Here is a 26,045-nt window from a genome sequence, read left to right on the forward strand (position 1 = left end):
AGGGCAGCAGGGAAATTGGGCGGTAGTTGGCTGAGATGGACGGGTCAGCGCCGGGCTTTTTTAGGATGGGCACTATAGTGGCTGTTTTAAGCGCCGGGGTCACTACTCCCTGCGCAAAGGAGTTGTTGAGGAAGGTGATGGGGGCTTCAGGACAGGAGGAGTAGATATGTTGCAGGATTCGAGCCGGACAGATGTCTGCCGGGGAACCCGACTTTACTTTGGGGAGTATCTCGCGGAATCTGGCCTCAGTAAGGGGAGGGATAGAGGTAAGATGACCACGGATAGTGGGAAAGGAGGGATCCACAAAGACAGGTGAGGGGAGGGGGATATTAGCCTTAATGGTGGCGATTTTCTCTAAGAAGTAAGTGTTGAGTTGGTCGCATAGTGACTGGGATGGAGGGATTTGGAGTGAAGCTCTATCGGAGTAGGCCAGGTCGTTCACTATACTGAATATTTCTCTAGATTTGTTTTCGGCTGCCATTATTTTTGTAGAGAAATAGGTAGTTTTGGCGGAGAGAATTGCAGTTTTGTAGTCAGCAAGTGATTTAAGATAAAGGGTTTTTGATAAGGGGCAATAGTTTCTTCTCCACTGTCTCTCCGCCTGTCGAGCGGTCAGTTTTAGTTCTTTTAGGCGGTCATTAAACCATCTGTTGGAATCCTTTGGTCGTCGGATGGAAATGCGACGCAAGGGAGCCACTGAGTCGCAGCCTCCAGTCAGCCAGGTGTTAATGGCGTTGGCTTGAGAGTGGGAGGAGAGGCCGGAGAGAATCGGAGTGGAGTTCCGGAGCAGGGAGGACAAGGAAGGGAGGTCGACGCTGTTCCAATTCCGCGCCCAGGTATTTCTGGCGTGAGGGACTTTGGATACACGGTTGTGAGAAATGGAAAAGCAAATAAGGGCATGGTCGGACCAACAGCAGGGGGATACCGTCACCGAGGATATTTGGAGATTGAGGGACCAAACCTGGTCAAGTGCATGACCGTGGGAGTGGGTGGGGACAGTTATATGCGGAACAAAGTTCAGAGAAGAAAGAGATTCTGTGAACTCTTTCGAAGCAGTGCACTCTGAGGGGTCCGCAGGCCAGTAATTAAAATCCCCTAGCACCAAGACTGAAGCGTAGTTGACCACCAAATTGGCCAGCAGGTCTTGAAATGCCGGTAGGAATAGTAAAGAAGACTGGGGTGGGCGGTACATTAGGAGACAAGTAATAGGGGGAGAGAAGGATAAGGAGCGGACCACAAGAAACTCCGTAAGGGCGATGGGAGGAAAGGGAAGGGTTTGAAAGTTTAATTCTGACCGAGCGATTAACGCCACACCGCAACCAGCCCTGCCCGCCGGACGATCGGCCCGAAGGGCAACATAGGAAGGGGGAGGGTAGCCAGAAGAACAGGAAGGGAAGAATCACAGATCCAGGTTTCGGTCAAGAGCAGCAAGTCAGGCTTCTCAGTATCAAGCAGGACAAACAGCTCGTGGTGGTGCTTGACCGCTGACCTGGTATTAAGTAACAAAGCAGATAACGGCGGAGGAGAGGGGAGAGGGTCAGGCGGGGAGGAATCATGTGGTGGAGGGATGAATCGGGCGGGGGGCAATGTGGGAGTGGAAGAGGGGACAAGACCTAATGAGGCAATGTGTCTTTGGACGGTTTCTGAGAGAGGCCAGTCGCCTTGGAGGGTGGTAAGCTCCTCAGAAGAGTATGAGATAAATTTGGCATGGGGTCGTGCCCTGGCCCCGTCCGGCCGCGGACGGGCGCAGACGGGCTTGCCTTAGGCTGCGCGTTCTGGGATTGCACATTGATAAAGGAAATCTTGAGGCGGGAAGGGGGCGTGGCCTCTAGGTGGGCGTGGCCGAGCGTGTAACAAGCCGGAGGGAGGGGGTCACGTGAGCGCTGGATCCGCTGCACGGCGCCCTCGAAGTGAAAATAGCAATGGGAGTCGAGGTAGGTTTAAAGTACAAGTTAAAATCACAAGTATCACAATAATTTTCTAAAAAGCAACACTCCCGGCTATTTTGCCTCAGGAGACTCACAATCCATACAATACATCCTGACCTGCTCGGTGTAGATATAGGTGGATGGAGTGGCTCAGATGTAGGGGTAGATCAATACAGTGACTTGTTTTCACGACATACAACTGCCGTAGGTTCCTGAGTGGTACACAACAGACAAATACAAGAATACTTGTACCCCATGATCGAAGATGCGTGGCGTGCTCTGGCCAGGACGTCACTTCCTTTGATGTGATGCCTGACTCTGCATGGGTGATGCAGGCAGGGCCTGGGCTCGGTAAATCAAGTGAATATCTGAATATGAACCTGCGCTGTTTGCTGCTGGTGTAAGTCGAGCGGGGTTCTCTTCACGCCCCTAGTGGTGTCTTCACAGGTGGTCTTGGTGGAGTGTCCATGGACACATCTTGTGGCCTGAACTACACACCTGTGAACCCCACACAAAGCCCCACCCTTTCTACTCTTTCTTAAAAGTGGGTTTTAAGCAGATAGATTGGTAGTACGGAAGGAAGAGTGCAGTGTAGTGCAGGACTTCACCCTCCAGTGGCCACCTGCCTCTGAAGGTTACAAAATGCCCTCTGATAGTCAGAGTAGCTGAGTGAGTGTTTGATCTAGTTACTGCAAGAGTTAGTGTCGAGATTTAATGAATGGATGAGTAAATAAGTGAGGGAGCAAGTGGGCAATGGTGGGTGATGAGTGAGAGCTTTTATGCAAAACTCTCATTAACCAGACAATGGAATCCATAACATCAAAAGTTCCGCAATGTAGGCTGGTCGTGTTCTTCAACTCTGACCTCACACCCGTCAGTCAGGACTCCCATTACCTGAAACAAGTATGCTGGTCTGCAGTAATCCTCGGCTTGTAATGTGAAATTATCGGCTTAGGAACCAGAGCCTTAAATGGGGGTAGGACCGGGCCTGCTTTGTCCCCTCCATCAAACCAAAGGCCGGGAGGCCTCAATGCGCTTGGGCCCCAAGGTGATTCTGCATTCCTCAGAGCCCACCGCTCCTGTTCGAGTGGAACAAAGACAGTTCATCACCCCCTTACTTCTTCCTTCCACTCCACGTCTCCTTCCGGGTCAGAGTGCACGTATCTGTTGGTAAATAACTCCACAAACGTATGCAAGGGAGTCCTGGGTGACAACGGGCCTGTGAGACACCTCTGCGGCTCTCGGTCTGTGCTGTGCTCTGCTATTAGAGGACAGGTTTCTGTGAAATCCCTTTGCACGGTTCGAAACCTGATCCCATGCAGCGTGAAATCGGGATTTCACGCATTCAACTGTGTAAGAATTAAAAATAAAGAGCTGCCACTTAAGAGAGGAGGGATACAGGACGCCTCGCGCCTACTGTATGCAATCAGAAATGAGCAAACCCGGATTACAGGCGCAACAGACAAGCCAAGCAGCAGACAGGGAGAGCAGCAGATAGACAACCAGAGACACGGCTAGAGAGACAGACAGACATACAGTGAGGCAATCAGCTAAACAGTCAGATAGAGAGACACATAGAGAAACAGCTAGACAGTCCGATAGAGAGACATGAAAATAGTGATACAGCTTTACATTCAGATGGAGAGTCAAAAAAAGAGACAGATGGCGAGATATTCAGGAATAAAGAGACAGTTAGACACAGACAAAGATAAAGAGATAGGTAGGTAGATAGACAAGTAGACAAGACAGACAAACAGACAGACAGACAGACAGACAGACAGGTAGACAGACAGACAGGTAGACAGACAGACAGACAGATAGATAGATAGATAGATAGATAGATAGATAGATAGATAGATAGATAGATAGATAGATAGATAGATAGATAGATAGATAGATAGATAGATAGATAGATAGATAGATAGATAGATAGATAGATAGATAGATAGATAGATAGATAGATAGATAGATAGATAGATAGATAGATAGATAGGCAGGCAGGCAGGCAGGCAGGCAGGCAGACAGACAGACAGACAGACAGACAGACAGACAGACAGACAGACAGACAGACAGACAGACAGACAGACAGACAGACAGACAGACAGACAGACAGACAGACAGACAGACAGATAGATAGATAGATAGATAGATAGATAGATAGATAGATAGATAGACAGATAGATCTGCAGCCCATGAAGGCTGTCCCAGTGCCCCAGGAACCGCCCACCCCCAGTAAACAGGTGACCTCTTCGCCATCACTGACTGCCTATTCTATAATGATACATTAGCGATGAAGGGCTGTGTGGTCCAGCCTGGCTGAGTCTGCAGAACATGTTTAGGGTGCGTGAATCCACCTCCCCCCCTCACATCAAACCCAATGCACTTTCCGCTCATCAGATGCGCAGTCCTCACCCTCGCCCAGCCCTCGGGCACAGACTCGCTGAAGGAGCACTCAGCCTGCAATGATGGAACTTGCGAAGATGAGAAGCGATGTAATGAAAAGCCACCCCACCCATCGGCCATTGTCACCTAACAAACAAGCCCCGATGCTTGCCGGCAATCACGTGCGTGAGTCCCTGAATCAGCAGGCCACTAGACACTTCCCCTGAGAGGAGGCATCGGAGCGTGACCGACCCACACCTACTGCCCCCACCAGACACGGCCCCTCCCCTGCCGCGCCCCACCCCACCTGGCTCCACCCTGATGCTCCCTGCGCGCATATAAGGGGCAGAGCGGCAGCCTGGACCAGCACAGCCTCCAGCCTCCCTCACCGCTGAAGTTTGTGCATCCCCAAGCCTTCCAAGATGTCCTCCAGCCGGTCTCTGTACTCCAGCTTCGGGGGCTCCAATGCCATGAGCGTCGCCTCTGGCGGGAGCAGGCTCAGCTTCGGCGGGGGCAGCTCCGGCCTGGGCGGGGGCAGCTCTGGCTTCAGCTTCGGCGGGGGCAGCTCTGGCTTCGGCGGGGGCAGCTCTGGCTTCAGCTTCGGCGGGGGCAGCTCTGGCTTCGGCGGGGGCAGTGCCGGCTTCGCCGATGGAGGCCTGCTCTCGGGCAGCGACAAGCAGGTCATGCAGAACCTCAATGACCGCCTGGCCTCCTACCTGGACAAGGTGCGGGCCCTGGAGGCGGCCAACAGCGAGCTGGAGATCAAGATCCGCGACTGGTACTCCCTGCAGCAGGCCAACAACAAGGCCAGCGCCGGCCGCGACTACAGCAAGTACTACGCCACCATCGACGACCTCAAGTCCAAGGTAAGCCCTGATCCGGAGCAGGGGCCACAGGGCGAGCAAAGCAGGGGCCCAGGGCGAGGACAGGACGGGTGACAACAGGCACAGTGGACTGGCCTTTCAGCTTTGTGATTTTGGGCCAAATTCTGTATTTGTGTTCAAAAATATACCCCTCCTCTGAGTCTATTGTCTTCAACACATTATATGTCTGAAAAACAGTAGGTTCGTTTTTACATCTCTTGCAACTCGATTCTTGCAGAACTGCAAGTTGGAGATGAAAGCATTCCACATCTCAGCGCTATGCGTTATATCGAGCTTGGAATGATAAAGGGTCGAGTCCTACCCGTGACAGACAGATCTCTGAAGCAGTTGCATTAACCCACTGAGCTGTCTTACCTGAACTGCAGTCGGTGTTTGACTGAGGGAGGCAGGCAGCCGCGGCCCTTCCCATAAGACAGGTAGATGAGGCAGACATCGCACCTGCTTTCACAAGCGGAAGCATCGACGTGTGCCTGGCCCTAAGTGTGATGGATCTGTGAGCAATCGTCTGCGTGCCTAAGACAGTCATGCCTGCCCCGGGGCAATCCTGCTCAGCAAGAGATGCTGACTTTAATGATTTTAGACTTTCCGATGGGAACAGGGTACATTCAGGTGAGCAACACAAAGCCCAGGTGGAAATATGCAAAGGCTGGCTGGGCCAGCACCCCCATGAGGCGAGGCATGCGCTTTTCCAAACAACATCAAATGCATCAGGGCGCAGCATCATTCTCGTTTACATATTGGCTGCTAACCAGAAACTTAGAAAAGATTAAAAATGTCACTTAAAACCACAAAATTGTCAATCTATAGCATGGCCCAGTAATGTCATCTCGGGGTTCTCGGGATGTTTTTGCTACTCTTTGTTCTTTCGATGGATAGCCTTTCCCAGCAATGCTGGAGAGACACAACCAAAGTATAAAGTGTTTGATTTCTTATGAAGGTTGACTTTTTTGTGTTATAGACCCAGTAGAGCAGATACAATGCAAGCCTTTGTTCATGAATTTTATTAACCAGGCCCTCACAGTGTCATTCAATCTTGTCAGATGTCTTCTACAGTTTGAGTAAAGTAAACAACAGCTTTGCCTCAAGCAAAACATGTGTCGTGTCATTATACTCAATGACAAAACATGTATTAATGAAGATGAGATAAAACTGCAACACTCAATACATCAAGGAAAAATAAACACAATGCACCTGATGTTCTTTTAGAACAACAGAACTGTAAAGTATATGTACGATAAAATTGGAGCATCAGATCGAATAACACAGTTAGTATCAGGTTAAAAGAAGTGATGACCTCCCAGATAGTCATTCATTGTTTCTACTTAGGGAGCTGTGTAATGTGCAGATTACCATGGGGTTTGTGTGTGTGCTGTGTAGCACCCTTTAATTCATGTTTTGTACTTTATGTACACATTTAGATGTTTAACAAAAGGCAACAATAATAGCAAGAAATACTTCGATCGACTCCGTGTCATTCTACTTAAACATTTATGAAACTTCTTTTTCACATGCAATGGTTTTCTTTTTGTTTCTTTTACCCTCATGATTTGCCTTTTTTTTCAGTTATCGTCTATTTCTTAATGCACAACTTCCAAAGAAAAAAGGGACACAGCTTCCACCAACTCTCTCAGCCCACAATATCGCACATATAAATAATGTCATTATTTTGGTGGTACAATAGTTTGGTAATTCTTTATTCTGTTTTTTTTTCTGTATTTGCACATTCAGTATTTTTGCTGTCTTCTGTTAAGCCTTTGCCTTTTAGAGAGGTGGTTCCTTAGAGTGCCCACACTCATTCAACCATCTATTTCTCACTCCGTTTGCGTCACAGAGCACAATGCAGGGCACTAACATGCCAACTCTGAATCAGAGATGTGCGCCAGAGCGGAAGAGGTGTGGCTGATACATGCCACCTTTGTATCTGAGATGTTCCTCATAGTGGAAAAGGTGTGGCTGATTCACGCCAACTGTGAATTAGATTTGTGCCAGACCGGATGAGGTGTGGCTGATTCATGCCACCTTTGTATCTGAGATGTTCCTCATAGTTAAAAAGGTATGGCTGATTCACGCCAACTGTGAATCAGATTTGTGCCAGAGTGGATGAGGTGTGGCTGATTCATGCCACCTTTGTATCTGAGATGTTCCTCATAGTTGAAAAGGTGTGGCTGATTCATGCCACCTTTGTATCCAAGATGTTCCTCATAGTAGAATAGGTGTGGCTGATTCACGCCAACTTTCAATCTGAGATTTACCCCCAGAGTGGAAGAGGTGTGGCTGATTCATGCCACCTTTGTGTCTAAGATGTTCCTCATATTGGAAGAGGTGTGACTGATTCACGCCAACTTTGAATCTTAGATTTACCCCAGAGAGGAAGAGCTGTGGCTGATTCATGCCACCTTTGTATCTGAGATGTTCCTCTTATTGGAGGAGGTGTGGCTGATTCACGCCAACTTTGAATCTGAGATTTACCCCAGAGTGGAAGAGGTGTGGCAGATTCACCACAACTGTGAATCAGAGATGTGCGCCAGAGAGGAAGAGGCGTGGCTGATTCACGCCAACTGTGAATGTAAGATGTTCACTAGAGTGGAAGAGGTGTGGCCTGGCCATGATTTTGAGGGATTCAGAAAATTTACCTCTGGGACTGCTCACCCATCAGTAGACATAAAAGTATAAAGTTGAAGATGCTCAGATGGGTGGATAAATCTAGGATTCACGCTACCGTTTTAGAGACCCAATGTAGGGATGGCACGCGCCTCACAAATGGCTACACCCGGGACCGCAGAGACCACGTTGCTCAGACTACTGGATTAAAACTATAGGATCACACTTCTGAAATTTCGCCTTGAAAAAGCCCTCTACCAACTGGCCGTCGGGTGTAACACGTGTCAGCAGTTTTTGTCTTTTTTGTGTGATATCAAAGTTGAAAAGAAACTATTAAAAAATGACAAACTTTGCAGATTGAGAACTACAATACATAACTCCTGGAAATTTTATTCCGTCAATTTTATCCGATTGAGGGGCACATACCTCCAACCACAACTCAGACTAAAAGTATAAAGCTCCTCTGTGGTCTGGGTGAGAGGGCGTATGAGGCAGAGATGTTTATTTCTTGGGATAGTCAATGTAACAAGTGTCAAGTCATTCAGGCTCAAAACCCGAGCCTATCATAAGATCTATACATTTAGGGCCATCTGCAACACACAGTCTTCACACTAATGGAAACTGGGCTCTTCACCCACTTAAAAGCGTCAGGGTAACATGGGTCACCAAACACCCCAAAGTGTGAAATGTTGGTGCACCCCAAGTGCTCTTGATGTGATACATTTCACAAGGGAGAGATTTTAAAATATTTACGAAAAATATTGGGTTTGGTGCTCCATAATAAAGACAAATCCTCTATCCACCTGCCAATTATAGTCATCTGCATGTGGTGGTGGTATTGGGGGGAGGGGGCGGTTGAGCTGTGTAGAAAAGTAGGATCTTTTTATACAGAAAATTGAAGGATGCAGCCACAAGTACCAGTTGCCTCGCATGGACCAGTGGATGCCACAAAATAATTATTTAAAACCAGGCAGGATCAGACTTTTCTTTATGTGTGGGTGGTGCTTTGACTGAGTGTAACTGAACACACTGATTGTTATTCATTTTTGTTTTTATCTTTTAGTGGGCTTGAAAGAGTGCTAGTCAAAAAACCTCCTATTTACAAACGTCTATGTTTTCCAGATTTTCGCTGCATCTGTGGGCAACGCCAAGCTCGTTTTGCAGATTGACAATGCCAGGCTGGCTGCTGATGACTTCAAAATGAAGTGAGTAGCAAGTAGCTTAACGTAATGCCTTCCAGGCCCTGAGAAAACAAAAAACAAATTGGCAAAGGCTGCAGCTCTTACCTGTAGGCTGCAAAGGGGGGCCTATTGGCGTTGCCACTGCTTTTTATGATGCAAAAGGCACAATGACGCAAATGCCCCATGACGTAGCAGACATTTTGTATATGTGCAGCCCCAACATGATGGACTTTATTCTTGGAGAAGTGAATGAAAAATGCATGCACATACAAATTGACGAAGACAGTATGGCCACATCATCATGCTTTTTTTTCTTTTTGCCAATGCTCTAGAACATTGCCAAAAAGTAATGTGCAAAGCCAGTAGGTCGTGAAGGCAATACCTATTGCCTTTGCCAATGCTTTTTTCTCAGTGTGCCACTACAGTAAAGGGGTCCAAAATGGGATGGGTATGCTCAGACGTGAGTCCCATGCTCTCTACACCACTGGAGTCAAGCTATCCTGGCTGAAGACGGCTGATAGCCAGAAACTGGTCCGAGGATGCTTGATTCCGGTCCAGGAAAGACATGGCTTGGCAGTTCGGGCTGGACTGTTCCCATGAGCCACAGGGTCACGGCTGATTTGCATATGGCCATGTCTGAACTGGGGTGGTGTGGAGTGCAGAAAAACGATGGATTTAGGCCCAGATCTCTGTACTGGGGTGAATGTATGACACTGTTCTGCATTCTGTCCATCAACTGTTGTTTTTGCACTACAGAAAAGGGCCAATTATATGCAAGTCAACATTGGTGATGGGATTAAAATATAGTGAGTGCAGGAAAGAAAGAAAAAATATGAAACCGAAGTAAAAGAATGAAAATATTATAAGAAAAGATAAAGGTATTACAATAGCTAACCGTAATCTAGAAACATGGAAAGGTAGCAAAATAAATAAAGGGGACAAAGGGAATAAGGTATGGTTCTGGAGGAAGGGGAAAGAAGAAATGAGAAAACATTCTTTACTGTAACCTGACTACTTGTGTCATAATGATGGCAATTTCTTTTTTAAGGTATGAAAACGAGCTGGCCATGCGCCAGAGCGTGGAGGCTGATATCAACGGGCTGCGCAGAGTCCTGGATGACCTGACCATGGCCAGATCTGAACTGGAGCTGCAGATCGAGAGCCTGACCGAGGAGCTGGCCTACCTCAAGAAGAACCACGAGGAGGTAGAGTACACCTGATCTCGTTGACGGATTTTCCACCGGCTTCTCTCGAGGAATCCGGCTGCTGTATCATTTAGTAGAGCAAACCAAAGATCAGATCTTGCAAACTACCTGTCATGAATAGTACTTAAAGTAGATCCTCGTAAAGAGCTTTAAAAAAAAATATTTGCATTAAACTAAAGTTCCCCAGCATTCCACTCACAAAAAGGAAGCTTTAGGTAGGTGTCTTGGGCACCTCATGTGTGCCTCACTCCAGAACATTGCTCATGGTTGCCTTGAAGCACCACTGTCCCTGCATACATATTTACTCACATGGTTACCAGAGTTGATTGAATCAATGTGGGTCATGATAGTAGCCTCTAGACATTAGCGAGACAAGCTGAAGCCCTGCACAAGTGGCGACCAGAACTGGCTCAGCCAACCATGATACTAGAACCAATAGCCATCAGACTTAGCTGAGGCAATGACAGGCCCTGGAGATAAAAAACACAGACCAATTCAATAAAGTTTACAGAGCCAATTTCACAAATTGTAGATGGTTCAAGTACCTGGCAACACGAGTTTGAAAAGCCCTTCACAAGCCCTGAAGCTCAAAACTAGAGTTGTCAAAAACCCCATGTATGTTTTTATTGGTGCCCACTAGAGTTGCAAAAACATGACTTCTTGGTGTTTCCTATAGTATTCGAGAAAACCTATCCCGGGCAAGCAAAGTGTGTATGTAAAGGGAATGTGAATATAGAGGCGAATTCATGGAAGACAATGTGAGCAGCTTGAATGAAAGGTGCTCTACTTTTGATTTAATCATTGAATGTCTGTATTAAGATTGGTCAAGTGAATAGAAAGGAGAGAATAAGGTCAAAAACACAGATTACACCTTTCTCAATTTTTTTGCGTTTTTGAGAGCCTACGGTATAACTGAGGCGTAACACAGGAAACGTTTTAAAATCCCCAAATAACAGAAATTCTAAAATAGTATCTTACTCTACAAATCTACTAATTAAAAAGAAAAACCTCAGTGGTAAATCCGGTACATGGCAAGGTACATTCAATGATTTCCTGCTTTTTAGGATCAGGGGCTAGCGTGCCTTGCATAAGGTTGGGATGCATTCCCTATTTCTTAAAGGATTTCTTCCTCCTAGTCATTTTTCATTTACAACCTTTGCAAAGAAATATTTGTATAATACATAACATTATGAATGTATTGTTGTTGTGGGGTTAGACCATAGCGTGATCTAAAGAGTTTTATTGAAAATCTTTCCCATATTAGGAGTTGAGCGCCGCTCGCCAGGGTGCTAGAGGTGATGTGTCCGTCGAGATGGATGCTGCACCATCCTTGGATTTGCTTCAGAACCTGAACAGCATGCGGGCCGACTATGAGTTGTTAGCAGAGAAGAACCGCCAGGAGGCAGAAGACATGTTCAGAAAGAAGGTAAGAAAGGGCCATGCACACCACTGCATGAAGCAACAAGTACCCACCAAACAGTGATGCTGGAAAGGCTTTAGAGCTACTACCAAATGGAGGAAAAATTCAATAGGGTTTTTACCCCAAAAATCTAGTAATGACGATGAACCAAATTTCTGTAAGAAAATTTTCCGCAGAATGCAAAATATAAATTAAGGGGTGTGCGTACTCGCAAATCCTTTCCTTTCCACACTTGTGATTTTTTATCTTCAGCATTTTTACGCTTTGCAAATGCTGCATATTTTTAAATAAATAACAGAAAAAAACTAAAAATCGTTCATTGCAGAAAACAATTGACAGACACCACCTAAGTTTGCAATAAACGTTTTTGCAAAAAATTTGTATCCGATAACTTTTTTTGCAAGATGTTTCACTTTTATGAAAAGCTTAGTAACGTTTACAAAGCTTTCCAACAATCACAAGTTATGAAATTTGTAAACTTTTCAAACCCTCTAAATGTAATTATGCCATAGTAATTTTTTCTAGACATTGCACTTTAGAATGATTTATAAATACATTAATAGTCTTCAAGCATCACAAACATGCCCCAAAGAAATACATGTGAAGACATTGAAAAGGGGAATAACAAAATTATCTGCTATTCTAAAAAATAATGATTTGCAAAAACGTTCCTAAAAGTGCCAAAAACACATTTACCTTGCTTTCCAATGGTAGCCCGCCGAAGAATGTGGGTGTGATGACAACAATGGCTTAGGTGTTAATTTACTACCACTGGTGGGAACAAGGAGACCATGGCTGCCTGAATGCAGGGTACTGGATAAAGGGATAAGGCCATGGCAGTCTGGCAGCCCCATAAGACTGATTTTCACAGCAAATGTGAGCTCTTCAAAAGGTAGATACATTGGAGGGAAACAGGGAGGTTGAAAACTTCACATATAGCTCGTTACTGTTTGGGATAATAAAATTCACTTCATTTATATATAAGACTTTCTGATCTGGTACTCCGTTTTCATGGTGCTGTCAATGTCACTTCTTTAAACCTCTGCCGAATAAATTCCTGAGTTAACCATCCAAAGTTTCAAACCTGCAACCAGCCGGTTGCATACTTACGCCGCAGTCACATTGATCCACTGTGCTATCGAGGCGCCTCAAGCACTAGCAATGCCAACAAGGATTACATAGCCCAGAGGCCACTGAAAATGGACAATTTGTGTCCATCGATTCATTCAGTCACATCTGGATTCATCTGAAGTTCACAAGTGGAGTAGTGCTGGATTTGTTCAAACCTGTGTTTCAGAATGGATTTACTCTCTCTTGGTACAGGTTGCAGAGCTGCAGAAGGTCATCGTCAGCAACGCGAGTGAAGTGTCATCGAGTCGCAGTGAGATGTCTGACCTGAAACGGTCACTCCAGAGCCTGGAGATAGAACTCCAAGCCCAGTTGGCCATGGTAAGTAGCCCAGAATTCATTCAACATGCCATGTCGCTATTCAAAAGAAGTCTTTTTATCCTAATATCTATCCATGCATCCACCCATGCATTCAACCATACATTCATCCCTCTATAGATTGATTCATCCATCAACAATTTATAGATTACTCTGCAAATCAGTCAATCCATTCATTAGTCCATCCATGCTCACATCCATCTACTGAATGAAACAAAAATCAATACATCCCCCCTCCACCCATCCATCCACCCATCCGTTGATTGATCAACAAATCAATTATTCCACCCATTCACATATTCTATTTACTGGTTGATCCATAAAAGCAATCTATCGATTCATATACCCCTTTATTGACTGATCCATAAATCTATCCATATCCATCCATGTAACTTTTTTCCTGTTCTCTCACCCCAGAAAAAATCCCTTGAAGACACCCTGTCTGAGACAGAAGGCCGATACTGCCAGCAGCTATTTTCCATGCAGCAGAAGATCAGCAGCTTGGAAGAGCAGTTGACCCAGCTCCGCATGGACATGGAGCGGCAGAGCTATGAGTACCAGCAGCTCCTGAACATCAAGACCCGGCTGGAGATGGAGATCGAGACCTACCGGCGCCTGCTGGATGGAGAGTTTAGGTAAAGACCAGGTTGATGGCTAACACTAGCCCTGCTCCAATCATGGTGGGGTGTGTAAACTCTTCAGGATGGGTGATGAGTCCTTTGTAAGTGTGCTTCCTCTTCAGTATTGTGTGGTGGTTCTAAAGTTCGGGTGTGCTGCACTACAGAGCTGTGTGGCACTCAACAACTCTGCCAAGTTGTGAACTTGACCAGCAAGAAAAATGTCAACTTATGGAAGAAAAAGCTTTTGCTGGAGATCCTATCTCAGAAAAGTTTTCAGGACATTTTCCTTGCCTTTTTTTGTAAGTTCGAAAACTCAGTGAAGGTCCCGAAGCTGGCAAAGTAAAAAAAAACGTAATGGATTACAATTAGCAACAATTTTGCGCACTTGCTGAGACTTAACTCCCGGTGAGATGCAGCCATAGATATCACTAGAGGCAGTGCTTAATTTGTGCAGGGGCTGGCAGATGGATAGTCATGGAAACCCAGATTTATGGATATCAAGAGGCATTGATCTAGAGCAAAAGAGAGAAAAGGAAGAAATTAGGAGGCAGAGACATATAGGAAAACAGTGACTAAGGTAAAGAGCAGGGATGAAAAAAGAAATCTCCATAACTAAGATAAAGGGATGGGAAGTGTAGTCTGTAGGAAGAAAATGGCATGAACAGGGTTCATGGCATCGCAGCCTTTATATTGTATTGTGTTGTAATTGCATTATATAGAGCTTAATGCCCCTGATGAGGCATCGTATTGCTTTTTCGGAGAGTAGCAGGCTACTCCAGAACCCATAAAGGATTAGTGGTGAATTAATATAGTGAAATATGAAATTAATTTCAGTGTAGAATATGTTAATCAGTTATTTGGATTGAGAACGATAGTGTAGTGATAGAAGAGGGAAAAAGGTTTGCATTTATATAGCATGTGCTACCCCTGATGAGGCGTTGAAGCACCTTTTCGGTGAGTAGCACGCTACTCAAGAACCCATAACAGATTAGTGGTGAATTAGTATAGTGAAATATGAAAGTAAATTGAGTTATGGATATGTTAGTCAAATGTTTGGATTGAGAAGGGTAGCTAAGGGATAGAAGAGGGGAAAAGTTTGCATTTATATAGTGCTTGCTACCGATGATGGGGAGTTGAAGTGTTTCTGGTGAGTAGTAAGCTACTCCGGAACCCATTAAGGAACAGTGGTGAATTAGTACAGTGAAAAATGAAAGTAATTTGATTGGTGGCTATGTTAGTCAGGTATTTGAATTGAGAAGGATATTCTGCCAACCTGGCATCCAGTTATGCCAGATATGGCTTCTAAGAACAACTTTTATTCCTTGAAATTATTAAATCATAAAATAACCTGATTATGGGGTCTCTAGTGGTCCCGAATGTAATCACAACTATCACCAGCAACAGCAAACCACCAGCCAGGCGCTCTGTGTCACAGTAACTAAGGATAAAGGCCATCAGTAGTAATGACAACTCAAATCCCTCTGAATCTACTTGGTACACCTGTTGTATTTGCACCCCTGTGAGACTTTGAAGCAACCATTTGTCCACTTTTGTTTTTCATCAAAATCCTGTAATTTCCCCTAGGACAAAAAGTTAGGGGCATATTTACAAGCCTCTATCACCACAGGAATATCACCTTTTTGATGTTGGGGCTGCGATAAAGGGTTTGCTTTATTTACAAAGCGGTGTTAAGCCACTTAATATAGCTTAACATCGCCTTGTGAATAAGGCCCCCTTTCATTCTATAATCAACGTGAAAGGGGAGGGCAATGGGTGTTGCAGTGGGTGTTCAAAAGTATTCGTAAATGTGTTGCAGCCCCAAAATGAAGACTAAAAAATTCTGGTTTTAACATGGTGCAACGAGAAGAAATGCTTTATTTCTCTTTGTTTTTGCTGTTTCTATGTGTGCTGCACTGTTAAGCACACATAGAAACAGCAAATCGCTGGAAGGATTGTTTATGTGCAGGAAGGTGTCCCTCCTTCCTGCACATAAACAGCACAAAGCGGCACACATGCTGCACAAAGCAGTTACAAATCGCCATTTAAGATTGTTTATGTGCAGGTAGAGACACCTTCCTGCACATTAACAATTATTCCCACAACCCAGGCACCGTTGCACTATAGTGCAAGGGTGCCTCCGCTGGCAATAGGCAGCTACATCCAGTGCAGGGGAAAACACAGATCTGCACCGTATTGTTGTAAATACAGCATAGACCAGCTTTTCCTGTGGTGGAGCGCTGCGTTAAGCCAAGAAGGCTAACGCAGCGCTTCCCTTGTAAATATGCCCCTTAGTGTTGTTACTTTCTGTCCCTTCCTGTGATGCTTCAAGAGTAAAAATTTAAGGACTCACTCTGTGACATCATTAGGTGGAGTAAGTGATATCATTCCCCCTAACTCTATGATTTTGGTGACATAGAGCAAGTTTATAAAGAATGGAAAATCGAAAATTTAGCTGTCAATATTTCGTACAAAATTTCGCAAGGCCTGATTATTAATGCACATGTGTTCCGTTGCAGCGGATATGAGACACAAAAGACAACAAAAGTGGAAGTAGTCCAATCACCTACCCCATCAGAAACCAAGAGAGGTAAGTTGATGGCACTTCTGTTTAAACGGATCCTTGTTAACCATTTGTAAATTTGAAATTCTGATCACTCAGAAAGTTGCCTCTTTTGATATATGAAGATTTTCGATTCTGATTGGTCTGCCAAGTGCTCCTGAGATTCAACGGAAGTTCTAATTGCGTAATCAGGATTGCAGGATCTCAGTTGACCAACATGGTTTCCCTTTTACCTTCAGGAGTGTGACTATTCACTGACTTCCCTACAGTTAATGGCTTCCATTTTTCCTTCAGGAGTGTGACGTTTCACTGACGTCAGTGGCTAAATAGAATTGCAATTGATCACTCCAAAATGATGAACAGGATTTCAAATTGGCCATCTAAAATGGCAAATACTATTTAATATTTGCAAGTCAGTAGCAATTCGAATTTCAGGTGCACCACAACAAGTCAGTGAGCATAACAAGTGTGTGGTATAGGTACTATTCCCAATTTACCGTCACAGGCCGGCAGGGACTAGGCAGGCTTTCACTAAACCACTGTCATCTCTATTGAACCACTAATTACACAGTCATACATAAGGCCGCTATAATTTGTTAATTTTCTTCTAAATGTGACTTCACAGCTCGACTATTATAATCTACAGGTTGTGACGTTAGTGAAACGTTAAGCTAGAAAGTGAAACTCTAATGAGAATGCGAACCCCGCGGATTCCCCTCCTCCAAACAGAGGAAAAACTAATGTAAGCTGCAGCTCACAGAAAACTGCACATCCCCAAAAAAATAGGAAACGTGGTGCAAATCTCCCTAACTTCAAGGCACCTGCTACCTCTGTGTAAAAGAGAATGCTGGTTGTCATTTTGTTATTATATAGCACATGTAGCGTGCACCTTCATCAAAACATTTTTAAAGAGATTACAAGACACCGCCATGGTTTGTGCTTTTAATCATTGCACTACTCATTGACTTATAACCTTAAATAAAAGATCTGTTGCGGGGAGAAATCTATGAAATGTCATCTAAGTGAATTCCAGAGAAATTCTACTTCATTTAATTTTTCACTGAAAAAACTTTCAATGAAAGGAGCAGTTTTTGCAATACCTTGCATTGAAATGGAGGCACTGAATACAATTTAGTAGAAAATGTTTGAGTGAAAATCTATTGATTATACAACATCACCTGGCACAAGTATATTTCTACAATGGACTTTAGAAATACATTGAACTCTAGTTCTAAATTAACCCATGATTTTTTATTAGCATTAGATTTTAATTAGGATAGGGTTAGGTTGAGGTCATTCCTTAGCCTGACCCTAACCTAACCCTCATCCATATTATAATCTTGACACTTATCTTACCCTTACCCTATGAATCAATGAATAGTGGCATTTATGTTGCGTACTTCCAAGTAAGAATCCCAGGAGGAGCTAGAGCCTCTATGCCCCATGTCTATAGCTTCAGAGCCCTAGTAAGACAGCTACTTTTTGAGATGAACTTTGAATAGAGACCACAGACTTCTGAACATGGAATTCCAATGCTAAATTGTACAACTACAGAAGCCATCGCCACCCAGGTCAACTAGGCAATAGGACAATAGAAGTGAATTTCCCCCTAGAGTAGACTGAAAGCTCAGGCCTAGAATGAAGTAAGACGTTCTCCTTCAAATACGGAGGGGTCAAAGTAGAAAGCCATTTAAACACCAAATGTTTATCCTAAATTTATCATTAACCCGTACCCTGGAAGTAAATGGACTCCATCCCTGTTACTCAGGAATGAGGTTACCCATACGCATATCAAACCGTAACATTGACCCTAACCTTAACTTTGAACCTAAACTTAATTTGAATTAAAATCTGGTCCCTAGTCCTAATCTTGACCCCATTCATCACTTTATTATCCGAATTTGTTTAGAGGCATTTCTGTGTTTTTATTTCAATTTTATTCTTTGAAAGTCATTTTGTCTACAAATGAAGAGAAAAAATGGCAGGATTTTGCCTATATCTTTAAATACGTATTTTTTGTCATAAAATGGCTATTTTTGTCCCTCTGTAAAGCACAGGCAGTGCTGTGACACCCTGTGCCAAACAGAGAGACAGCATGTTATTTTCGGTATTCGATTAACCAACCTGTCACTTGGGGTCAATCCTACACCAATTGATTTCTACTCCCTTGTCCAGTAAAGCGACAAACTGGTGACCACCCCACTTCCCTTGTCCACTCTGATATTCTCTGGCAAGGATTGCATACCAGCTGACCTTCAGCCCTTCTGAGGCCGTATAGCATGTTGTAGGGTCATGAGCAATCCCAGATACATGGCTGCAGCAGAAAATACAACACAACCCATAACATCGAGCAAGCGAGACAATTGTACACAATGGATGCTATTAAATTTAAAACAGTCCCTGTCTTATGAATGTTAAGTGGGACTCATTGTCATTGGTAACACACGTCTCAATGCCTCTTTATTGATTATTATTTTTTAGATCCCACCAAGACCAGAAAAGTGAAAACAATCATTGAGGAAGTGGTCGACGGTAAAGTTGTGTCTTCCGAAGTCAAGGAGATGGAAGAGTCGATGTAATACCAGGGTTTCGAAGGCAGCGTGGGGTGTTTGGTGGATTCGTTTTGGAACAGAAAATGATTGTAAAATTACCTCCATGAGAACTCTATTAATGTGACGCAGGAAGTTTGCTCCAACACTGGGAACAGAAGCGATTCTGGCAACAGAGAGAAAAGCAGCAGTGGTTATTGGCTATCTTGTGTCCAATCATATCCCAGGGTCTCAGTCTGTTGAGCAAAGATCACTTCTGTAGCCAAATGCACGACCTTGTCATCAGATGCGTCCAAAAATCGAATTTTATTTAGTGCAGCCTTTAAATCGGCAAGTCCCTTCATGCCAATAACCTTCTTCTGTCTTGTCTCTGACTCTGGCTGAGGTGTGTCAATTGCTGCGTGTCCTCCGTGGAAATATTCTGTGGCGGGTATATGGAGCCTGTCTTTTGTGACATCTTGTGGTCCAATAAACACCATGAAGCAATACACTGTTTTGCGTGCTTTTTCTTAATGATCAATATCTCTATGTGAATCATATCAGGTCCTGGAGGGTCTCTGGGGACAATGGCCAGAGACCCCATTGCAAATACAGGGAGTGGTAGATTTTCTCATGAAGGCTGATTCTTACTGTCCTCTGGCACTCAGTGACAATGATTCTGTGCTACCTACTTCCTAGCATCTACTCAACATCTCTCACTATGCCATCACACACAAGGCACACCATAAAGTGTGCAACCCACCAGGTTTAACTCTTGCACACAGCTATGGCTCTCCCACTGGCAGCATAGGTCGAGCCTACCTGACAGCAGAGGGTGTCTGGTTGTGAAAGGCCTATTGGTTGCCTTTACTTTTCACTTTCATTAGCCTGCCTGTTATTTGTTGCCTTGTCTGGGTTTGCCTTGCTCCTCTGTGATTGTCTTTCCCCTGGAGCATAGCCTCTTTACTTGTGTCCTTCCACTGGTTACATTTCGGGAAGTACATTTTTTGGTTAAGCACTCCATGATAGTGCATGTGTTTTCCAGCTGTCTTTCTCACTCTCCCCCCTCTATCACTTGATGTTGCGCTTGCCCACTTATGCCTACACTCGCGTTGCTTTCTCATGCATGTGCTTCTCCCTTGAGTACGGCTTTACTCCTTCCCTGCACGCTCCCCGTTACTGCCCCCTCACCCTACAGGTAGTTATTTAAAAATGCTGGCCTGTCCGCCTTAAAAGAACCTTTGTACTACTTCTTTTTCTTTATTTGTTTTTTAACTAATCATTCTTGGATAGGTGAACTAAAAAAATGGCTTCTCTCTTCTTCTCTTTATCCTCCTGCCTATCAACCATTCTGTCTTTTTTTAACCCTTCATAAAAGTCCCCAACTGTATAAGATTCATCATTTTTTTTCATAAAATAGCATACAAATCTACTACTTTAAGAGATGGCTGTTGAGATCTCAATGGCGTTTTGAGCTGCAGCCACATGCAAATTTATATAGTTTGTCCTGGTCTATTATAAACATTTTCCACACCCCTGCGTCCATGTTACCACTGCCTTTTGGTCAGAAATGTGTTATAGTGCCCTTTCCTGTGGAAATTTGTTTTCCACATTGCTGAAGTCGCGAATTGTAACTAATCCACAAATTTAAGACGGTGAAAAAAAATCTATAAAGACTTTCACAAACCAATCGCACTTGTCTAAAAATGCAAATGTGGTTGACGGCATTATTGATTTAGTGAATCACAAATTTAAACCAAGAGTGATATGAGTGTTAACTCTTCTGAGCCCATCCATCACCTTGTAGAGATGATTGTGTAGTGTAGAAAGTTAATTTTTAGATTCACAGAAAGTCAGTGGAGCAATAATGATTGTGATACCAATGAAAATAAAAATCTACCATTAATATCACGAGGACTCTGAATATATGATCCAAGGGATCACTACATGGGTTGACTCCAGGCCTGAGGTTGCTTTGAATGGCCAGGTATACAAACACCTCTGGGGAGTGGTGTGGGATTTGACTGCTTGGAGACTGTGGGTTGGTCAGTGGAGATGGGATTCCTTAGTGTGATGACAATGCTGGTATGTTCTTTTATTGCATTTGTCAACTTGTGGTGTTTGTGGGCCTCAGCAGATGGCTCTGGTGTGCTTCAGAGAAACTCATGAAATGAGGAGCAATGTAAGCATAAGGTTATTGGGGGATCATTATGTGAAGTAGGCTTTGCTAGATATAAACCCATGTCACTTTCTATTTCTTGAACTTTCAAAAGTTAGATGTTAGTAGCTGTGTTTTGTTGAGCCTGAGTGGGTGCTTCATTTGGTTTTGATAGTTGGAAAGATTTCACCCCAAGTGCGTTGCTCTTTTTCTCACCTGAAAGGCTATGGATATTTATATGGCGGTGGATGAACAGGCCAAGGAGGGGGTGGGTTGTGCACTTGTGCACAGTCGCAGCTGCTGAAAATATACAGTGGGGGGCAGGGGTGCGGGAGCGACAGAGGCAGAGGAATTATAAATAAATATTAAAAAACGTACCTGATGCTACCACCCGCTTTTCGCCTTGGGCTTCTCTGCTCTCTTGACGCTGCTAGCAGTCCCTGGGACACCATCATAGACTACCCCTCCTAATCCAGACGCTGCTCTCATATTATGAGAGGAGCGTCAGCATTGGCCTGAGCAGGCTGGTTGGATGCTTGCACAGGCACAGGGAGTCTGTGCCTTTTATCCACTCGCCTGTGGCACACAGCTGGGTTGGAGAAACCTAAGTGCGCATGTAAGTTTGGTGGTCATAAGACAGCCAGCCAAACCGACATGCGCACTTACAGTGCCCACCACTCCTCCTCCCAGCCATGGCTCGGCCCTGCCCCTCCCTACACACGCATGGCTCAGCCAGCCACTTAAAAAAAAAAAAATGATAAAATTGTTTTGTTATCATTTTATTTTTCAACTGCTGGCTTTGAGCTGTGGGCGATGCTCCTTCGCCATTATGGACATGTTGCCGCTGCTTGTGTGGATACGCTGCTGTTGACTTCAGAGACAGATTTGAAACCTCAGACTACATTCATAAGATAAGGTATCTGAGGATCAAGTTCATGTTTGCCCTGACAGCCCAGGAGGCTGATAGGTCAGCAAAACAGTTGAGGGATGCTTGCTGTTCTTTGCATGCAGCACTGACTGTCCCTGACTCAGAAAGTGTCTAGCAAAGTGATGTTTATGCCCGTGTATTCAGTTATGAGCCTGGGACGTAAGGCAGGTGTGGTATTTTAGCAATCTCGATGTTTCAGCCTTAGGAGGAAGGGTTACAAAGACAACGTTGCTGACGTTTGTGTGATTGTTCTGAAAGTGTGAAGTTATAAAGCACTTCAAACATTACAACCTCTACGATGGTCGCAAACGTTTTTAAAACATTACAAAATAGAGCAAAAGCAATTTTTGATTAGCGAAATCTCAGCAAAATCCACTTTAGGTGAAGAATTCTCCCACAATATTTTTTTGCAAGACTTTTTGCCTTCATGCAAAACTTTTGAGAAGTTTACAACACTTTGAAGGCAAGGGCTCAGAAGGGCTATCATGTCAAGAATAAACTTTAACATGGTGGCACCAAACATTTGAAATAAGTCTTGCTGGGGATCCCAAAAGTCCTGAAGATGATACTGGGTAGAGAAACAAAGTCAGAGGTTGAAGTAGGTAAACAGGGAGACAGAGAGGTTAAGATAAACAGAATAGATAGGGGCCAATGTTCATTTTCCCAGGGGAGCCCTTGGAAGGTGGGAGCCCTGGGCAATTGCCCACTTTTCCCATGCCTTAAGACGTCTCTGGCGGCACAGGCAACGGTATGGGTATTTACGCTGCCACCTTGTTCTAACATTCGTGGATTTTGGCTGGCCACTGGCAGTGAAGGAGGTGTGAATCACGCACACCAATTAATGGCTCCCCTACTTTTACTTGTAGCAGGCTTGCGGGCTGTGGAGACGCAATTAATTTGTTTTATGTTGAGGTGTGTGTAGATAGCTAATTTTTGGCAGGATAATCATAACTAGTTGAAAACTAGGTTTGTTGGGCAAAAACAGGTTATTACAAATCAATCGGTGCTCAATCTGATTGAAGAGACAGTTTTTGCTAGAGATTAATTGATTCTCCAGATTGTTAATGCCTCACTAGGCCATTGGAATTCCCCAAATATCCTGCAGACTGTTCAGCTCCTTCCCATGCTAATGAAATTATCCCTGGTGCCGCCCAACCTCACCAAAATCTGCCAAAAGTAGGTAGAACGCATTGGGATCCTGGCGGCACGAGCACTGCAGCAAGAATACATTTCTAAAGGGCTACCAATAAGGCTTCAGATGAGGCTGCAGCACTGAAAGAGCCACACTCCAAGTCATTGACGCACTGGAACGACCTCTGCCTCCTGCTCCTGCTTGACCTCTCTGCAGCCTTCGGCACAGTCAACTGTCCAGCTCTGATCCACACGCTGAAAGCACACATGGGACTTTCATGCACCATCTTGCTATTGTTCACATCTTATTTCACCAACCAGCACCTGTTAATGAAGGCAAGGTCCTCAAATGTATCCAGGCAAAAAGTGTCTAGAGATGAAGGACCTGGCAGTATGTATTTTCCCACCCCATGATTCATGATTCGGACACAAACTGTACTTTGCACCAGAATCATGGCTTGATCAATTAAGGCAAACAGCTTGAACTCCCATCTGAGCTAAATATAGCGGCAGATTTACAACTTATTGTGCATCTCTGCTAATCAGCAGGGATGCGCCAGAAGAGTTGTGACGCATCTGCCAACCCATGCGCCACACGCCGCATTTATATTGCGGGCGCTGTGGCGCACGGATGGGCAGATGCCTGTGGCATCGACTGGCGGAAATGCAGTGCATTGCTGGAGTCGCGTTGCAAGCGCAACGCGGCTCCAGCATGGCTCGGGGGTGCCCTATGCCTACCATGCTGCGTCAATCCTTACGCCTGCTTCAAGCATTTGCAGGGTTTTGACGCAGCATGTCCGTAAAAGTGACTCAGTGAAATCTTATAGATTTCACTGCATCACTTTTATGAGGCGTACCTGCGAGAGGACGCCCACCTTGTGCCGGAACGCCCACATGAAACCTGATGCAGGTTTCATGTGGCGCAGGGGTTTACAACGTGACGCATCACCCTAGATGCATCATGTTGTAAAAACAGCGAAACATGGTGCATGATTTACGCCACCGCTGTATCACAGAAGTGACGCAACGGAGGCGTAAATGTGTCACAAGGGACTTGTAAATCTGCCCCGCAATCTCTTTCGGCCCTCTGACTTTAGGTGTTATTGCGAGTTTTGGGTGTTATAGTAGTGCGGGTTGGCAGACGGAGTCAGTGTTTAACTTGAGCCGGTGGTTTCCGGTGCTCGGCACCGGCACTTAATTGCCAACGCCGGCACTTGTGGCAGTTTGCCACAAGGTGGCGCTGTCTGCGATGACCGCAACAACAGTCAATTATTTATTCAGTATATAATAAGAATGACTATTACCTCCCGCCCAAGCCATTCTTATAGCTTTGGGGGCCTGGAATAGTCCAAATTGTCACATTTGTATGAGTGTGAAAGTTAGTAGTTGTGTTGTTAATATCAATGGCAGCGCAGACAGGGGCAGTGTGTGGTGCGATCTGCCGTGGCCCCCTGACGAGACCCTGGCACTTGTGTGTTTTTTACAAATGAAGCACTGGACGCAGTTCAAGCTAGTGTTGACCAGTTGTTAGCTAGTTTGTAAAGCTGTTAGTGCCTGAAAATGTGTTCCTGTAATAATATTGGAAGATAAGGGCCTAAAATGATGAGTGACCAGGCAAGAATCTAAACTGCTGCTCCTAATCTTCCCAGAAATGCTCTAGATTTTAAACAACAGTGAACCTCTCTGCCTCGTCCATCATGCTCACTAGAGCGTGCCATGTTTTGACATACTAATACACAGGGTGTCTGAGATGAATGCATAGGGTGTCTGAGATGCCAGCTATTCCACTCAGGTGCGTGCCACAAAAATCTTCTGGTTTGCTGGGCAAGTCTGATGCAGTTCCACAACACATTTCTGAAAGTAGCATGTGACATCAGCTATTCCCTTTGTCAGATGCGTGCAGCGTCTTTCAACATCCAGGCGGAGCACTGTTGCTGTTACGTTGGAGTGCGGTGAAGCGGAATATTGTAGGCGAGAAATTTGCAGAAACTTGTGTTATGTTGCAACTTGAATAAGCTTCACGCAACCACTATTAGGAGACAGTCTGCTCCAAAAGTGCAAGTGATATTATTCTAACCATGTCTTGTCTACATCTAATCAGGTGTGGTCGTCACAGGTAAGAGCGGTGGGGCGTGACAGGGTGGGAGGGCAGTTGACAGATGATGGGAGAGGTCAAATGAAATTTAAAAAATTGAAAAACCACTTACCTTACGCTCGCCGCATCCCTGAGTCGGCAATGCGGCGAGCGCAATAGAAGTGTTTTTTTATTTGATTTTACCTATCCCGGCATCTCTCGTCTTCCCCCCAACCTTCCGAGCACCCGCCCTAACCCCCCCCCCCAACCGCTCTTACCTGTGCTGGCAGCACCTGTATCCATGTGTTTTTGGGATTTTCATATTTAATAGAGACATTAATGCAGATTGACCAAAAGTCAGGGACAGCAGAAGTGACGTCTCACACTCTTTGGCCAAAATTATAATACAGGAAGTGACATCAGAGGACCCCAATTTCTTTCCTGGAGAAGGGCAGGGCCGTAATGGGAAAACGGTGATACTAGGTCCTGCTGCATGGTACCAGGTGTCTGTAATGCGGTAAGGCCCCCTGAATGATGTATTTCTGAACTCCCAACGCCGGTGGGAGGTTCCCCGGAAAAAACCTTTTTAAAACTAAGTTACATCTTTTTAACATATGAAGAGTCTAATCTTTTTAGTAAGCATTTTTTGTACCATAATACTAACATGTGGAAATTGTAATGATTTTAATTAATTATGCAATAAACCTTTTTGACAAGATTTGACAAGATCTATTTCTCCACAGCATAGGGCCTTCTATTAAATATAATTCACTTCATAGCTTCAAAAATTGTTCTTGCAATAAAAATATTCAAAAATGTCCGCCTGTGCGTGTACACACACATATATGCACAAATAGGTGGCCACTTCAAAGTTTTTTTGTAAAATGTCATTATAAAAAACATTTGAAAATGACTACCAGTCTGTGCACGTGTGTGAACACACACAGGCAGCCATTTTTTTTAACTGTTTTTTGTAATCATACTTTACATAACTATTTT

General features: G+C 44.5%; 1 protein-coding gene across 1 annotated transcript; it reads left to right on the forward strand.

Annotated features, from left to right (window-relative positions):
- The first annotated feature begins 4,667 nt into the window (after positions 1-4,667).
- Positions 4,668-19,143, forward strand: LOC144756002 (keratin, type I cytoskeletal 12-like). Its single transcript, XM_078645476.1, has 8 exons — positions 4,668-5,176; positions 8,918-9,000; positions 10,025-10,181; positions 11,446-11,607; positions 12,925-13,050; positions 13,465-13,682; positions 16,184-16,254; positions 18,709-19,143. The coding sequence occupies exons 1-8, from the start codon at positions 4,733-4,735 to the stop codon at positions 18,804-18,806; spliced, it is 1,359 nt and encodes a 452-aa protein (XP_078501602.1). The 5' UTR covers positions 4,668-4,732; the 3' UTR covers positions 18,807-19,143.
- The last annotated feature ends 6,902 nt before the right edge of the window (positions 19,144-26,045 follow it).

This window comes from Lissotriton helveticus, chromosome 5_1 (genome assembly GCF_964261635.1).
Source record: "Lissotriton helveticus chromosome 5_1, aLisHel1.1, whole genome shotgun sequence".
Classification (NCBI taxonomy): Eukaryota; Metazoa; Chordata; class Amphibia; order Caudata; family Salamandridae; genus Lissotriton; species Lissotriton helveticus.